General features: G+C 34.9%; 2 protein-coding genes across 13 annotated transcripts in view; one reads left to right on the top strand and one right to left on the bottom strand.

Annotated features, from left to right (window-relative positions):
* The window catches only part of CREB1 (cAMP responsive element binding protein 1), a 56,475-nt gene that overhangs the window by 17,341 nt on the left and 20,990 nt on the right, over window positions 1-18,144 (top strand). For 4 of the 8 annotated variants that reach the window (XR_002177080.3, XM_073807343.1, XM_073807345.1 and 1 more), the window contains exons 1-4: window positions 1,011-1,132; window positions 7,053-7,199; window positions 7,917-7,958; window positions 14,370-14,470. Coding sequence is in view for 6 of the 8 variants with exons in the window: in XM_073807343.1 (XP_073663444.1) it covers window positions 1,019-1,132; window positions 7,053-7,199; window positions 7,917-7,958; window positions 14,370-14,470 (404 nt within the window). In the remaining 2 variants the exon portion in view is untranslated. Of the gene's footprint in view, window positions 1-1,010; window positions 1,133-7,052; window positions 7,200-7,916; window positions 7,959-14,369; window positions 14,471-14,747; window positions 14,767-18,144 lie in introns of those variants that run through there. The other 4 variants (XM_019939044.3, XM_073807344.1, XM_073807346.1 and 1 more) reach the window with 4 other exon arrangements.
* Window positions 1,130-18,144, bottom strand: part of METTL21A (methyltransferase 21A, HSPA lysine) — a 56,213-nt gene continuing 39,198 nt past the window's right edge. The window contains exons 4-6 of one of the 5 annotated variants that reach the window (XR_002177081.3): window positions 14,528-14,735; window positions 6,226-6,331; window positions 1,130-3,748 (exon numbers count right to left, since the gene is read on the bottom strand). Coding sequence is in view for 2 of the 5 variants with exons in the window: in XM_073807349.1 (XP_073663450.1) it covers window positions 3,636-3,748 (113 nt within the window). In the remaining 3 variants the exon portion in view is untranslated. Of the gene's footprint in view, window positions 3,749-6,225; window positions 6,332-14,464; window positions 14,736-18,144 lie in introns of those variants that run through there. The other 4 variants (XR_012332993.1, XR_002177082.3, XM_073807349.1 and 1 more) reach the window with 4 other exon arrangements.

Raw genomic sequence — 18,144 nt, 5'->3', positions numbered from 1 at the left:
TATTAAATTTATTTTTGACAGGTAATATGCTAGGTACTGAATGGTAACAGTAGTACACAAATAAGAAGTAATCCCTTTTATTGTGACTCCTTTAGACACAGTTGCTTTCCTAGTTATATCTGCTATATATAATCAATTTCCCTAACCTCAAGGTAGCAGCTACTGCTGCTAGGAATTTCTCTTCACTTTTGCTGTCATCCAGTGCCAGATCTAAGAAATATAGTAAACTCTTAGCAAAGCAGCTTCCAAAAAGTAAGAAAGATCAGCCTTGATTAACTTATCCAGAATTTTGCAGTTAAAATTTTAAAAGGTGTTTTATTGTGTGTGTGTGTGCACGCGCGCACACACACGTGTGTAATGTTGCACACTATATATAGGGTAAGGAGTCAGAACACAAAGTAACCTTTTCAGTTGTTTGAGGTCTGACTCTGTGTCTATTAATCCCACCTTTCTACCTTGATACCCAATAACTTGGGCTGTTGAAACCTGGGCTATTTTGTCCTACCACCAATAATTTCCCAAGGAAGTAGCTTATAATTCTTCTGTTTCTTCCCTATAATAGGAGGGAATACCCATATAGGCGGTACCTTGAAGCCAGTATCTCATAGACCCTGTCATCAACTCACTTCTACTCTCTACCCTCCCTCCTTACCTGATTGATACATTTTTGAAAAAATTATAATTATGCTGCTGCCCTTCCTCCCCTTGTTAGTTGGGAAGATTCATGGAAGAGAGGAATCCCGTCTTCTATAATAGATGGAGTAATATCCCATTGGGAAGAAATGGCAAAGGAAAAAGTTCTTTCTTTTTTGAAAAGACTAGAACTTTTTAGCTCAGCGTATTTGGACAAGTCTGACAGTAATTCAACTACATTATAGTTTAACTAGATTTCTGAGTGCATCTGCTAACCTAACCACCACATATACTTATTTACAACTTGAAAATTGCCTTTAAAACCACAAAAGCACAAAGCACTGTAGTGCTTGTAACACTCTTCCATATTATTGTAGGTAACTAAATGACCATGGAATCTGGAGCAGAGAACCAGCAGAGTGGAGATGCAGCTGTAACAGAAGCTGAAAGCCAGCAAATGACAGTTCAAGCCCAGCCACAGATTGCCACATTAGCCCAGGTATAAAATACATGGAGAGATTCCAAGTTGTCTCTTCTAAGAGGAATATGTTTTAAACAAGAGAACTTAGTTTTTATTACAGAGATATACATAAAATGAGCAGAAACATTCTTAGAATATCAAAATTCCTATTTACTTAGTATTAGCCTAATTTTAGAAATGATAGTATTGATTCAGTAACATAACAGAAAAATGTATTGTTAAACACTAACACACTATTTGTAGTGACATAATTCAGAAATAATTACATTTAAACTGATGGGTAGATTGTCTCTTAAAGGAAGAAAACCTAATATGATAACTGCTTTTTTTCATGTCATATAGATTTATTTGGGAGCATGGGAATGCAGATAATCTGAAAGGCTAAATTTACATGTGCTTAAACTAAAAAATAGGATAAGCAAATAAATTGACACACAAGTAAATTTCAAGGATGATAGTTTTTGTCCCTGTATATTTTAAATATGATTCATGATTCTTTCATTTTGTCTTTGTCTTAAGCATTCTAAGGTTATATTCTCATTTTTGTTCTTGTGTATTTTTTCTCAGATGTTTTATTTTATTAATAATTGTTGGCATATATATGAGTGAGAAAGGTGGTTAATATAAAAACCAAGTAGCAAACAATAACCTGCTAGGTAAGAAAATGTGACATTGCCTCTTTCAGATGAAAGCTCCCAAAAGAAAATAATCCTAGCCAAGGCTCTGGTATGTTGAGCTTCAGCTTCACAAAGAGTTTAAAAGCTCTCTTAGAGGAGTCATGAGCAACAGTGGGTCTTGGGATATAGAGGGCTAACCACAGGTGGTAACCACACTGAGCTAAAATATGGGCCAAATACTAGATCTCCAGCAGGAATGTAGTCAGAAGCAGTGGGCTGCTTTGTGTTTTCTCCTAAGATCACCTGGACCCACCTCCAGCCCTCAGGTGTAAGGCAAAGCAGAATACATTTAGGGATGAAGTAAAAGTACTCAAGATGAAGCAGGTGTGGGAACGAAGGTAAGAGCATCAGGACTTCATTAGCACATGGTCAAGGCAAATGTGCACAGATAAGAATATGGGCTCATCCAAACATTCAGCCCTGTGGTAAAAAGAAGATATAATACCAGCAGGGATCTTGGTGGTGACAACCTTCAACATATCTATCTCTTGGGACATCATTTTCTGGTCTGGTTGTCCTCCACGTCCACTAAATAATGTCATCCTGGAAATTCCTTTCTTCCTACTGTCTTTCTCTTATGGAGTTTTTGTTTCCAGTGGTCCCTTGAGCAAGTTTGACTGGGTAAAGAAATCATTTTTCTTTCAAATTTTGAAGGCATTGATCCACAGTCAACTTCTAGTGTTGCTGTTTGAAAAGACTAAATCCATTTCTTACTTTGTATCTCTGTTATCTTGTAAAAATCTCTCTGTTAGCAGTGCTTCACTATTTCATCATCAGGGCCTTGGTTTGTAGCAGTTTTCATCCATTGTGCAGTTGTATTCAGTGGGCTTTTTTTTTTTTAGTGGAATCTCGGGTCTTCAAATCTGGGCAGTTTCTTTATTTGGTTGATGATTTTTTTTTCTTTCTCCTTTCTCTAGGATTCTTGTGATCCAGCTATTTTACCTATAGGACTGTTTCTCTGATTTTCTAATCTTTTCTCTCCTGTTTTCTGTCTCTGTCTTTCTGGGAGATTTTCTCAACTTCACATTTCAACCCATCTGTCAGATTTTTTTTATTTCTGCTGTCATGTTTCCAAGAGTTCCCTTTGTTTCTGAATAGTCCTTTTGTGTTTTAATAGCATCCTTTTTATGTTTCACAAAGGCAGTATTTTCTCTTACCTCTGATAATATTAATTAAGTTTTAAGTTTTCTTTCCACATAGATTTTCTTCTGTGTACCTTTTCTCCCTTCTATCTGTTTTGGTCACCATCTTTCCTATCAGAAGATTTCCTTGAGTATTTCATAACTCGAGGTTTTCTGCCTACATTTAAAAGTAGGGAACCAAAAACCTGTATTGGTAGTTCTGTGGCTCTTTTTGGGGCCTAACATCTGAGTTGTGAGCTTCACGGTAGGATGATTGTGGCATCCCACTGGCATTATCTCTTTTTTTTTTTTTTTTTTTTTTTACATCTTTATTGTGTCATTATCTCTTAAGTCTTTCTTCTCCCTTTAGTGTTGGTCACATTTGCAGAGAAAAGCTTTACTAATCTTCTGCTTATAGGTAAAGACCTTTGAGCCAGACGAGGGAAGAGGACTGGGACTTAGTACCCACCTCAGCAGTGCCTGGTGTTAGGCAGTCAAGAAACCACCTATCCAGAAAATAAACCTCCATTTCTCTGTCAGCATAGGGTATAGATTAGTTATTCTTCCACAGAGAGTTGAAGAGGGGATCCAATTGCTTTTCAAAGACCTTCGATCAGCCTTCCTTATTTTCAGCCTTTCCTTTCACTCTGCCTTCTGGGGTGCCTTAGATCCTGAGCCTCTTAAGGACTTTGTGGCAGAAATCAGTCTGTCCCTGCCTCTGCCTCATGAGTTGGCCTTCTGAGGTTTTCCAAGTTCATTACCATTCATCCATTTCCAGCCTCCAAAACTCTTACTGTTATCTCCTTTCCCATTCTTCTCTGCTGGTGTGATTATGCCTATAAAAACAAAATCAGTGTCATGAAGCTTAATTGGAAATTCAAGAAAGAACAAAATTATATGCACATGTTCGATTTGCATATAATCACTGATAAGTGGAATGACATGATATTTGAATTTTAGGAAAGCTAGTGTCTGTTCCCATTTATATTTTTTGTTGTTGTTCTTTTTAATACCTAATTACAGAGTTTTTTTTACTTGCTCATCCAAGTTCTTAACACATATATTATACATTTTTGACATTATTTCTCTCAATTCTGATACCAGTTATATTTTGGTTGTCAGTCTTTAATACTAGAAATATATAATAAAATTTTCAAGTCCAAGACCATTGTGATGTGATCAATGAACAGTAAAAACACAAATTCAGCCTAACTAGTAAAGGAAGAAAGTCGATCTAAAACAATAATGAAATGCCTTATTTTACTTTTAGAATTTACAGAGATTTTTTTTTAAGTGGAAAAAAAAACAATGTTGGTTTTGAGTATGGGAATGTTAATTTTTATGGATGGTTTTAAGTAAAGAGTTGGGTAAAAGGATGATCGTTGCAATTTTGTTGTAATATAACTTTCTTGTAATAGGCAGATTTGAAAACCTAAATATTCAATAATAATTTTTTGTATATTCAGTAATTTAATATTTAATAATATTAAGTTAGTGATTTTATTATTTATTAATTATTACTAATAATTTAATTCCAATAATTTGTTGGGATTTATTAAACAAATTATGTAATTCTTACCATTATACCATTCTTTATCATTAAAGAATACTATTAATGGTATGAAGAGATATTTAGAATGGATTTGAAAGATAAAGTAGATTCTGTGATAGTGTTATGAAAATTGAGTGTATATATGCATCTTTAAAAACACCTATATCTACAGCAGAAATATTAAGTGATTAACTCCGAGTGGTAGGGATATAAGCAATTTTTTCTTTTTTGGTATATCTGTATTTTATAAACTTACAGTGAGAGTAGCCATTATGTAGAATAATTAGGGTAGAAAAGGGATTATTTGTTGAGTGAGCTTGTTATGTTTACCCTAGAGAATACTCAGAGAAGAGGACGTACTAATTGCTTCAAATATTAGAAGAGCTTTCCATTGAGATGGGATACTCTAGATAAATTATGGTTTTGGTTCTCAAACTTTGGCGTAGGTGAAAGTGTCCTTGGGTTCATCAGAGATTCTGACTTTATAAACAGGCACCCTATATAACTCTAATGGTGGTCGTCCATGGACCACATTTTGAAAACAAGGTAAAAATAAGATGTATAGTAGCCAGAAAAACGATTGATAAGGAAGGCCTTCCTAACTGTCCAAAGGAGAAGCTCATGGTTTTAGCCTCTACCTTTAGTGGGTATCTCCCCCAAGCTTCATAGTCAAATATTTAACTGCCTGCTAAACATCTCTACAAATTCAGATATCATATCAGTTCCATCATCTTCCACCACTGCCCCAACCACCCATAAGCTTCTTTTTGTGTTCTCTCTCTTTATGGCATAGTCTACTAATTCTCACCCAAACATGAAATATGTGGGTCGTCTTTGATTTCTGTCTCACCTCCTTCAATCAGTCATTCATAAAGCCCTTTCTGGTTTGCCTCCTGAATTTTCATTAAATCACTTCTCTCATTCCCATCCCTACCACAACTCATGCCTAATTTCTGGCCTTTATCATCTCACCCTTACTACTATATATAGACTTTCTCAGTTGGTCTCACCTCCACTTTTTTCTTCCTCTGAGATAAGTGTCTTTCACACTGCCACTAAATTAAAGTGATCTATCTGAAATGCAAGCCTCACCATGATATTCAGGAGTTCAAAAGCCCTTCAGTGCTTTTCCCAATCTCACGGTAAAATGCAAGTTCTTTAACGTAACATATGTAAGATTTTTCATGACTAGCCCATCTGGCCTCTGCCTACCTCTGTTATTCCATCTTTCCACACTTCCTACATCATATAGTAACACACTTATGTGCTCCAGTAGTACTGGCTGCTGGTCATCCCTCTTTGCCATTTACAGACACTGCTGTTTCTCTTTGCTTTTGCCATTGCTACCCTCTGCCTGGAATTCTGTGCCTCCCCCCTGCAAATCATAATAACGTGCCTTACTTGTATTCTTTATTTCAAATTCACATGCTTCCCTGGTAGCCTCCCCTCCTCTTGGGTGGGGCGGGGTAGCTTTCCTCAGTGTGTCCATTCTTCCCTTTGCAAACCTCATTACTTCACTGAATTATATTTATTTGTGTTCTTTTCCCCATTCCTTCATACACATGCCTTAATAATTTCGTTTAGGGCAGGGACCTATGTCTTTCTCATTTCTGTAGTTTCAGTTCTAACATTGTTTCTGACACACATATCCGCAATAACTTTACCAAATGAACAAATAAAATTGCTACCCCCAAACGCATTCAAGCACAGGAACAGTAAATACCATCTGATAGACATGTATGACTTAAGAACCCTTCTAACCTGGGTATTGAGTCATTAAATCTGCCGCCTTTGTGCCTCAGGAGAAAACTGGTCTCTCATATTCTTGCAGTTCTGCTCCCTTATTTCTTCAAGAGGAAAATAAATCCTTGAAATATCAATTATTATCAGTTCAGTGGGTGGGGTGAGGATAGAAATTTTCAGTTTATAATATCTATTAACACTTTCTCATTAATGAAAGGCATACTTGTAATTAGTTTACAAGAGATAAATATGCTGTATACTGTAAGATATGTATTTGTTCTAGATTTAGTAGCTAAGTTTTGCCCAAGTTTGGGAACAGTTATGTTTTAGAACATGGGTTATTTAACACATGATATTCTGAAGACTTACGTTTCTTCAAAGCTAGCATATCTCTTGACCTTGGGTAAGTGACTTAATCTCTTGGAGCACTTCATATTTCTGTCTCTAAAATGGAGATAACCCTTATTCTAACCAGTCTGATTTCTTCGAAGGGCAAAATGAGAAACTGAATATGAAAGCAGGTGGGAAAATGTAAGGCACTATACAAATAAAGTGGTATTTAGTGTTCAAAGGAAGTCTGTGTTATATATTTTGATGTTACATTAAAATAGTTTTTTGGTTTTTGTCATTTGGGAGGAGTTTAAAAGTAGGGGGCATGGGAAGCATTTGTAGTCTTTCTTCAAAAAGAATATTAAGTTTAATGATTAGTTTCTTTCACACCAATGGAATACTTAACCTAGCAGGAGGGTCTTCCTTTTGCTGCCAAAGAGTTGTTTCTTACTAAACATGAGTACTCCCCAGGAGGTATCTGTGATGGTAATTTTTTTCCATGTTCAACACCATAGGTATCTATGCCAGCAGCTCATGCAACATCATCTGCTCCCACCGTAACTTTAGTACAGCTACCCAATGGGCAGACAGTTCAAGTCCATGGAGTTATTCAGGCGGCCCAGCCATCAGTTATTCAGTCTCCACAAGTCCAGACAGTTCAGGTATGTGTATAAAAAGTTCTGCATCTACTTTCATAACTGTTGTTTATAGCCATATCTCTCTCCTTTCATTATGAAAATAGGAACATATCTAGTTCAGAGTTTATTTTACTTTACAGTAATTATGGAATATGCTGCATCTGTAGTCACCTTAAGTATAGGAACATATATACACAAGAACAGACATATAAGAAAAAACTTTTTCTTAAACTAAAAAAGGAAAACAATTGAATGGGAAAAATCATAAAGTATATGGGATAAAGTGGAAATGTTGGGAGAGACTATAAGGCTGATGTACCTCAGTTAGGGAAAATTAAGATACAAAAATAATAACTTTGTAATTATTTTCTAAACATGCAATTGGAAAAAATAACCCTTGTCAAAAAGTAATAACCTTACCTAAGATATTATTTGAATGTAGAGAAAACCAGCTATGTTTAGGATTCTAAGTTAGAGTATATAACTTTGAAATGATATATTCAGAAAGTGCACTTTAAGAATCAGGGGTTTTTTCCATGCATGTTATCTTATTCTTTGGAAAGATTGTTCCTTTGGTTTGGATCCAAAGGGAATAAAGGTGTGTAAACCTCCACTTAACTGTAGGGAACCTAGGGCAGTATACATCTTTTCGATGAGCTTATTGGGGAAAAAAAAAGACTTGAACGTTCATTCAAGTAGGCCATAACCCCAGCCTCCCATTTCATATTTTTTGCTTCACAGTCTTCCTGTAAGGACTTAAAAAGACTTTTCTCCGGAACTCAGGTGAGTCCTAGGTCCTAGATTTGGAGAGAACTATTTTTAGAAAGGAAGGTGAGAAATTGTTCTTTATATCTTTGTCCCTCTCTATAAACATAGAACTCAAGGTTTGAATAAAAATCTTAAGAGATCTTCTAGGTCTAGGCCAAACTTGTTACCTACCCAGCCCTTAGTCTGTTGCTTAATTTCCCTATATAATATCCTTCTCTCCTCCTCCAAATGGCAGTCCAGCTTTACTTGAACACTTTCAGAGAAAGGATGCTCTATCTCCAGAGGTAACTGATTTATAATTGGGGGTAATTGCTAAAATATTCTTTCCTGTGGTGAACCAGAATATCTTTCTAAAACTTTTACCTAGTGGTCCCAATTCTATTCTCAGAAACTAGTTAAGCAAATTTAACTTCTTTTTCTATTGGGCTGCTTCCTTTTCCCCATCTTCCACATCCTTCCCATTTAAAAAAAATGTCCAGACTAAGTAAATGCCTGTTTTTCTTCAGCCATTTATATATGACATAGCTTTGATTCCTCTTCACCATCCTTGTTGTCTTCTTGTGGGTGAGAACTCTGGTGTTTTCCTTGAGTTTAGTAGCCAGATTGATTGATACTTGGAGAGGGGAGAAGTCCCTCCTTTGTCCTAGAAGCATTCTATCAGTATCATCAAAGGATATACCAGATTTTGTCAGCCATATCATACTATTGAGTCATTGAGCCACTGTTAACCCACCTCTGCTTCATTCTGTCCCTGTGCCTTTGGTTTGCTTGGACATTTAAGGCAGGGCGGTGTGGGGGGTGGAGAAAAAAGAAAGAATATTTTGATATAAAATCATCAAGTTCTGTGCATTTCCATACTGAAAGATATTGGGAATGGAATTTGTTGTTACTGAGTAGGAGACAGTATAGTCCAGGTAAAGACTGAAGAATTTGATTTTTCTGTGGAACCACACTGACTGAACAATAGTCTCCTGTCCTGTGCCTCAGTTTTTATTTCATTGAATGCTTCCTAACTGTTTTTCATACTATGTATGCCATTACTAATTCCCTGCTCTTATCTTCCTCTTGATGATAGTGGAAAGAACCTGACCTGCTAGTCAGGAGACCTAGATTCCAGACCCCACATTAACCTTTACTTTTTCTTTTTCACTTACAGTGGGAGATCTTTCTATAAAGAACACACAAAAATTATCACAAAATTTGCTAAGATTACAAACATTGGTTTTAATATATGATGCCTAATTGTTGATTATATTCTTAATTTTAATCTTTACTTTGTGGTAAGAGTAATAATAATAATTTGGACCTGGGGTTATATGACCATTAACTTTATAGAAATGTGTATTCATCTTTTCAAAAATAGATTTTTCCATCAAAGTGAGCTGTGCTTATAATTAAAAGCCTGAATTCTACAAACAGAAACATAAACAGTATTTTTTTCTTTAAAGGCCCTAAACCATGGAGAAGCTATTAAACTTTAATGGTAATGTTAGCTGGTTAACAGTGATTAGCATTAATAAGTAGGAAGTGGTTTATATCAGAAGAGGTGATCAAACAAGGAGAGAGGTGATTCCTCAAACTTCTCGATGGGAGAATATTAGTATTCTAGAACAGCATTTCCAAAATATACAAGGTACATTTCTCTTGATGTGAGAATAAGACTTCTGTTTATCTTTTTTCATCTCAGAGTATTAGAAACTAAACTACTAATATTTCATGTATGGCTTGACATTGGTGCCCTAACATTATCCTTATGTATATATGTACATCAAATCTCACAGATTATGTAAGAATTCCCACAAAAATAATGGGAGTTACACAAATGTATAGAAGTTAACAGTGGCATCCTCACTTGTTAGTTTTGGATGCATTTTTAATACATTCATTTCCTCAGTAAATTTTTATTGGTCACATGCTATGTGCCAGTCACTGTTCTAGGTGATATGAAAGACAGCAGTGAACAAATAATACTTCTCTATTCTCATGAAGATCACATTTGAGCGAAGAGAGACAATGAAAAAATAAAATGTGTCAGGTGAGGATTAAGTGCTGGGAAGATGATTAAATTAAAGCAGGAGAAAGGGATAGAGAATGATGTGGAGGGAAGGGTGTTTTTTTTAGGTAGGGTGGTCAGGGAACACGATGAGCAGTGAAACTATAAACTAGTGAAGGAGGCTAAGCCATACAAATAATGAAAGCAAGTCCAAAGGCTCAGAAGTGAGAGTATGCTTTATGTACCAAAGAATAGCAAGAAATGGCCTGAATAGAGTGAGCAAGAGGGATAGCGGTTGGAGATGAACTTTCTGATACAGTCTTTACAGTACTTCATGATGTGATGGGAACAACAATAAAAATCTTTTGTGCAAGATAGAGATTCAGTGATTATCATATAGCAAAGTACTTGAGTTGCTTAACATAAGGATGAGTTTACTTGTTTGCTTTTTACATAAGACAAGTATTCCAAAGTTTCCGATCTTTTTAACAATGGCAAGCAAGGGATGACTTGCAAGGGATATGTTACCTAACAGATATTTTTGAAAGAAACAAATTCCTTTCAACTGTCCTTTCTGAGAGAAAGTGGCATTTTAACAATGCATGAGAGAATAACTGTATCTTGAAAGAAACTTGTGCTGTGGACAGAGTATTTTGAATATAGAAGTTTGGAAATGTTCCCATACTTTTTTTTTTTTTTACCTGCAAACAGTGTAAATTTGTACCCTAAAAACTCAAATCTATATACTTTCAAAACTCTGGAAATAGAGTTTCTAAACTATTCAGAAGTCTTCTAGAGTTTCAGTAGGTGTTGAACTTATTTGTTAAAATATAAAACCTTTTATTAGCGTATAATAACTGACCAAGAGCCAGGGAGATGAAAATATACTAGTAAATCTCATCAGAAGTTTGTGTAATTGACAGATGAAAATGAAAAATGATTGTTTTAAACAATAGCAGATGTTAAATCACATTTCAGAAAGTCCAAGCTTAGAATCAGATTTTTGAGTCACTGTTATAAAATACTAAATGATTTTTAATTAATCATATTAAAGCACATCATTCTCACTGTTATGAAATATTAAATGATTTATCTTTAAGAAATTAACAGATGTATTTTAATATTTATACTTATCCTCTTTAAAAATTAATTTGTTTTATGATATAGATAAAACTTGTAAATAAATATATATGCTTATATAAAATTTTCTTATAATTATAATCTTATAATTAATTTATAAGGGAGATCTGCAGATCAGAAGAGTTTGGAGATTATTGCTCTAGACTTTTATTAAACTTCTTGATCCAGTGAGTAAAAACTGTACCTAAACCTGAGTCTGAACTCTACCCAAGAAAAGTGCTTAAGTTTCCAGGGTACCATGTATAGTTTGAGAAAACATCTAATACAACCATTTTTTAAATTTTGTTCTAGTCACTGTATATTTTATTTTGAAATTTCAAATAGCATCAGAATAGGACTTTTCCCCCCCTTATAAACAGAATATATGGGTTTTTAACAAACTAAGAGAAAATAGAGAAATATAGATGTAAAACTTTACATGTACAGGTGGTGGTTTGGCTTTTTGAAAATTTCTTAACATATAAGTGGCCATGGTTAAAGACCTATTTAAGGAGCTCAGGAAGGGGTTAATAAGAGGTGACAGGAGGTGAGGACCAGAGGAAGGGTATCTATCGTTGAAATGTGATGGTAGACTGTGATACTTAAAATTGGGATATAATTTTTCATGTGGGTATTTTTAATAACCTATTACATATAAACTATTATTTATTATCAAAGGATTTTTGGCATGATTTTTAATGGTCTTAGAAATGTGGGTTCAGTGGTTTTGGGATTTTCTTGTTTTTTGATTTGTTTTTGGTTTTGGGGGTGTGGGGTTGGGTTCTTTTGCTTTTTGGTAGATAGACCATAAGAGTTGACTTCCTAATTCTAAGTTCTCTCTGGATAGTATTCCCCCAAAGTGGAAATGTTACATTCATTACGTAGTACTGAATAGTTCTGAATTCCCTTTACATTTAACAAGTTGCAGTACATATCACTTTTATGTGGAATCTTAAAAATACAAGAAACTAGTGAATATAAAGAAAAAGACTCACAGAGAACAAACTAGTGGTTACCTGCGGGGAGGGGCAATGTAGGAGTAGGGGACTAAGAGGTACAAACTATTATGTATAAAATAAGCTACAAGAATACATTGTACAACACAGGGAATATAGCCAATATTTTTTTTGCCCATATTTTATAATAACTGTAAGTGGAATATAGCCTTTAAAAATTGCGACTCACTGTACTGTACGCCTGTAACTTATATAATATTGTACAGCAATCATACTTCAATTTTTTTTTAAGTTGCAGTCACGACAGAGTGATAAGTTAATTCCTTTTGTATGAATTGACAAATTCTTTCAGATGAGAGGAAAGGGGGACTTTTCGTTTTACTGGGAGCAATAGATCCATTGAGTTTGGGGGAAAAATTAAGGGCCATATATTTAATAAGCAATGATAATTTATTTCATTTCAAAATTGTCCTATGGGTGGTTTATGTAGCGTGCTTTAAAATTGTTGTTTTAATGACTTTCAACTTGGGAAAGTGTGCCTAAGTCATTATGTATCCTTAAAAGAAGGTTGTAAGAATGAGGGTTAAACCAAAAAAAGGCAGAAAGAACAATAGAGAAACTAAGGTTCTGAGAAGCATTAATGAGGGTAAACACTTGTCAGGATACTATCCACTTTGAGTTCAGTCTTCTTGTTATTCCTCGAAATTCTGACTCTCTGCTAAGGCTGTTTCACAACTCATCGCTCTACATCTATGAGAAAGTCTGTGCAGAGACTATGCTGAGTGGGCTAGTTAACAGCAGCTACAGAAGTAGGAAATTGTTCTGGGTGCTCCTTTGGCAGTAACTATAGCATTATTACTCTATAGAGAGTCACAGACTAAATTCAGCCTTGTCCATCTTTTTATCAGTCGTTTCTGGATTCATTCAGTGTTACCTGTTAATTTTTAGGTCTATAAGACTATACCGTTTATACTTTAAAGTGTTTGGAGGGGCACATACATTACTTTATTATAGACATATTTTGTAAAGCATTACTAGATTTAGCAAATTTCATTTTAAAGTGAGTGTCTATCACAAAGCTCTGTGAAAATGAGTACCTGCTGTCCAGAACCCTTAGGCTCAGACCACATACTTGATTTCTCAAGTTCCTCTAAATGTGTTCATTCTTATTGCCATTGCCATAAATTTTGTTCAGGGAGCTAACCTACAGAGACCCTTTTGCCTTGGCTAAATCTAATTCTCACTCTTACAGCATGATGCTCACCTAGTTCAGGAAAGAGCAGGAGGCTCCTGCTGATTAGACTAGAGAAACTTGGCAGTATAAATTTGACAGACAAGCTTGCCTAGATGAGTGAACTTCTAGTCTAAAAATGGTCTAAAGACGTTCCTGGGTTGCTGCTTCTGACAAAACTGGTTTGAGATTGGAACCAACAGGATTTTGATGCTGGTAAGGCTGTCTAGAATTGAGATGTCAAGTGTGACAGTGACTCCACTACTTCGTAGCTTTGTGACTTGGGTGAGTTACTTAAACTCTTTGTGCCTCAGTTCTTCCATCTGTAAAGTGGACATAATAATTGTACTTATCTAGCACGTAAAGTTCCTGTAAGTATTAGTGAGTACTAAGTAATGTAATATATGTATATGCTTTAGCATAGCACCTGGCACATAGTAAGTTCTCAATAAATGCTAGTTGCTGTTATTATCCCATGTAAAATCTGTATTCAACTTACCTTTATTACTTCTCAATCCAAGGATACTTTCCAGAAATGCACAGTCCTTTACCTTGAAGTTTTGCTTAATAAAAATTGTAGAATGCCAACTTTGAAACGTGTCTATATGTAGCAGAGGGCTTCTTCCAAAATTGTTAGGAACAACCATCTGGAACACGGTTGAAGGATCACCGATCTTACTTGTACAATTGTAAATATATTCAAAACTATTTACCCAGTAGTTAAAGGAAAATATTTGTATAGGCACTAGACTTAATGGCCAAATATTTAGTTGTTTATTCTTTCTTTCATGTCAGAAACTTTATTTTACTTGGTAGTTTTGTTCTAACAACTGTAAGAAAACAACTGACAAGTAATATTGATACATTCTGGGTTGATTACAAGAAGTCCTGAAAGAGATTAGGCTGGTTTTGATGAAAAAATTTTAGGTCCTCTGACTTCTGTAGGATGAGTAAAGGGGAGAGGAAAGGGATGGTATGGTTGACTCCCATAAAAACTGATTTTTTTTCTACCGAATCACATATAAGGTTTATATATGTCCTTTTGTATTTCACTTTTTCTTAAAATTCATAAAAGTTTTATGAGAACTAAATTTGATTATCAAGATAAAGTTCTTCTTTATTTTCAGATTTCAACTATTGCAGAAAGTGAAGATTCACAGGAGTCAGTGGATAGTGTAACCGATTCCCAAAAACGAAGAGAAATTCTTTCAAGGAGGCCTTCCTACAGGTATGGAAAATTAATAGTTAAATGAACTTAGAATCAGAAGTATAAAGGTACCCTTACGTAGTTGCAGATGAAGAGATGTCGGAAGGCCAATGAGCTGCTGGATTCAGGACCATACAGAATACTTCTCTTCATCTTGAGTTGCTTCTCTCAAATAAGTAGAACCTTACTGTACAGAATAAGAGCACTTCTTACTCTGAACAGTCCTGGATAAACACTGATTTTTTTTTTCCTTCTGTTTTTGTAGACTTTGCTGGCTGCTGCTTTTCTGTTAAAAAGATTGGAATACATTTGATAAGGTTATAGCATTTTCTAGCTATATGTCAATTCTGAGGCTACACTACCTACTTCACAACACATTTCTTATGCCATGGTACTTAGCATGATAGCTGCTTGTTAATTTAATAGTTGTTCAGGGTGATGTTTTGCTGATGTTCCCTAATTTTAGGGGCACCTTACTGTAGTTTTGTGTTCAGCTACAAAAGTTGTGTAAATCCATGCCTTGCCTCCAAGATGGACCAAAACTGTTTCTAATACTACGTAGAAATTGGCTCCATATTAAATATCTCCAGGAAGAGCAGTTCCACAAATCTTCATAAGCTTACTTCAGAGTTTAATGAACTTCAAACTTATTCTTCCCTGCTTTAGCCTGAATTATTTCTATTAATATATATTTCTGTTTTTCAAAGGGATGTTGAAATTTTTTTTCCCACTTTCTTGGCTGCTAAGCTAGCCCTTTTCTCTATCCTTACAAATAAATTAAGGATCCTAAATAAATACCTATAAATTGACTTTGAGGTCTTAAGAAATTCTTTGTTACCAAGTATGTGTTACCTTTATTTATACTCATAATTTTTTCAAAATATAGCTAGTTTTATCTTTTAACTTCGAAATGTATCTCATGTTAGTATATAAGATATTTGATCCTGAAGCAGATTCAACCTGGTACTAAGAAACAAGCTACATGGCTTCTCTATATATAAATTCTAGGCAAATCTTAGCTGTAGACCTTATATGAGTTTTATGTTGAAAAAAAATCTTTTATTTGCCTTTAATTGGCTTATAGTGTATATCCCAGCAAAAATCATTATATAGCACTTCAGTTACGAATCAAATAAAAGATGCCTGAGACCACACATGTGTAGAGAAAGCGTTACTTTTATGAAAGATGATAATATCTTCCCTTATAATCAAACCTCCATAGTGGAGTATACCATTATTTTGCTTTTGGTTTATGAACTCTTGAAACCTAGCCTCTATGTCTTGATTATAACAAGATCTTTAACAAAATTCTTAAGATGTTTTTGTGAAGTTGGAGAAATGGGAATTAAATAATACACACTGGTTTTTATTGGAACAGCCCAGCTTTATAGTGATCAGTTTTTACCCAGAGGAAATCCTTGAAGGGTTCTCACTTGCTCTCATCTGGCTTGCTATTTTTACCAGCAATTTAGCTGAAAACATAGAGGCCATGCTTATCAGATTTGCAAATGACAGAAACTAAAGGGCTAAGTACCCTAATAGGTGGTAGAATAAGAACCTTGAAAGATCATAGCAGCCAAGGGAAATAGATTGAAACAAATAGGATGAAATGTTGGCGATAACTGTAAAATTTCTGAGCTTGAGTTTAAAATAAAATCGATTGGGCTTCCCTGGTGGCGCGGTGGTTGCGAGTCCACCTGCCGATGAAGGGGACATGGGTTCGTGCCGCGGTCTGGGAAGATCCCACGTGCCGCGGAGTGGCTGGGCCCGTGAGCCATGGCCGCTGAGCCTGCACGTCCGGAGCCTGTGCTCCGCAACGGGAGAGGCCCGTGTACCGCAAAAAAAATAAAAAATAAAAAAAAATAAAATCGATTATTCAAGTATAGGATTCTGGATTAAGAATTCATCTAAAAAATATAATTATGCTCTTTTAATTATCATTGATTAGATGTGGTTGCCAAAAAAAGCCAATATGCTGTAAGGCTACGTTGGTTTAAAAAAAAAAAAAAACCTAGTGTCTAGATTAAGGGAGGGAATTAATCCCACTGCTCAGACCACATTTGGAATACACTTTAAGAGAAAGTGAACTTTCTTGAGTGGAGAATGTCCAGGATGGTCTGGAGCAACAATTTGAAAAACTGGAAAAAAAGACTGAGAATGATTGCTGGCTTCGTGCAGAAGAGAAGTAGATTTATTTGTAGGTCTAGAAAAGTAGCTTTTAAACTTTTTTTAAACCACAATAAGGAATATATCTTTACAGTTCTCTCTTTCTTCATTATATATAGGTGTGTATGTACACACACACGTATATACCTATATATAGGGATCTGAAGCAAAAATTAATACAAAGCAATACTCATCCTTATGTGTCACGCTTAACTGTTTTTTATTTATTGTTTATGTTGGTTGCAACATGCTTAATTGTTTTCATGGCCCACATAGGGGTTATGACTTGAGTTTGAAAAACATTGCTCTAAAGACCAATACAACTCAAAATATGGTCCACAGCCCAGACTGGTAAATCAGCATCTGGTTAGAAATGCAAATTCTCAGGCCCTTACCCCATATCTAATGAATTAGAATCTCTAGGGAGGGGACCCAGGAATCTGTCTGTGTTTTAACATGCTCTTCAAGAGCTTCTTTTGTATACTGAAGTTTGAAAAACAAGTGTTCTAGAACAGTGATACCCAAATCATGATGTATTGACCAGCTGTCAGTTTCCAAGCTGTTTAAAATAGTTTTGTATCTTGTTTGCAAAGAGAGAAAACCATCCTTACAGTAAAAATAGAAGTTTACTAAATAGGAACAGGCAGATGTGGAAAAGAATGAGTAAGAAGTCTTACAAATGAGAAATACAATCGGGAATTATTTTTTTTTAAAAACAACTGTAAGAATATTTTCTACAGTACCAATAAAGGTAATTACATACATAAATATATAAAAGCCAGTATTATTATAGTTTTACTTTGTAACTCCTCTTTTTCTCCCATGATTTGAAAGGCAAATGCATAAAACAATAATTATAAATCTGTTAATGAACACACAAGCCATGAAGATGTAATTTGTTACAATAACTACATAAGGGGGAAATTTTTGGTAGATGGTTAAGGCTAAGTTTCAAACTGGTTTGTTAGAAATTTAAGATTTCAAAAATTTACTTGGGTTAGTATTTTTTTCCCCTCTTCTGTGATTATGTTATTCATTTGAAATGTGGTAAGATTCATTTGTTTTTGTTTGTTTTCCATTTTAGAATTCTTCTGCCATCCTTGTTGATAATTAATTTATTTCTTTGAATATGTAAAAGATTAACATGGTTCCAAAAGTCAGAATTGTACATATACACACACACACACTCAGAAGTGTCCCTCCACCCATCCTTTTTTACTTCTTTCCCACCCACCCCCAGTAGATAACTAATCAAATTGAACTCCATCTAGTTTATCCTTTCTGACTTTTTTTTCTTGAGCAGATGAACAGATACACAAATATTTTCTTATTTTCTTATTTCACCTTCATTCGTATACAAAAGGTACCATGCTATATCCATTATTTGGATGAGCCATAGTTTATTCAACCATTCTCGTATATGTGAGCATGGAGATTGTTTCTAGTCTTTTGCAGTTGCAGTCGATGCTGCCATGATTAATCCTATGCATATTTATTTTGTACTGTTGGAAGTATATTTTAAGGGTAAA

This window comes from Tursiops truncatus, chromosome 7 (genome assembly GCF_011762595.2).
Source record: "Tursiops truncatus isolate mTurTru1 chromosome 7, mTurTru1.mat.Y, whole genome shotgun sequence".
NCBI classification, from domain to species: Eukaryota; Metazoa; Chordata; class Mammalia; order Artiodactyla; family Delphinidae; genus Tursiops; species Tursiops truncatus.
The sequence above is the reverse complement of the archived record's forward strand: the minus strand, read 5'-3'. Positions and strand labels throughout refer to the sequence as shown.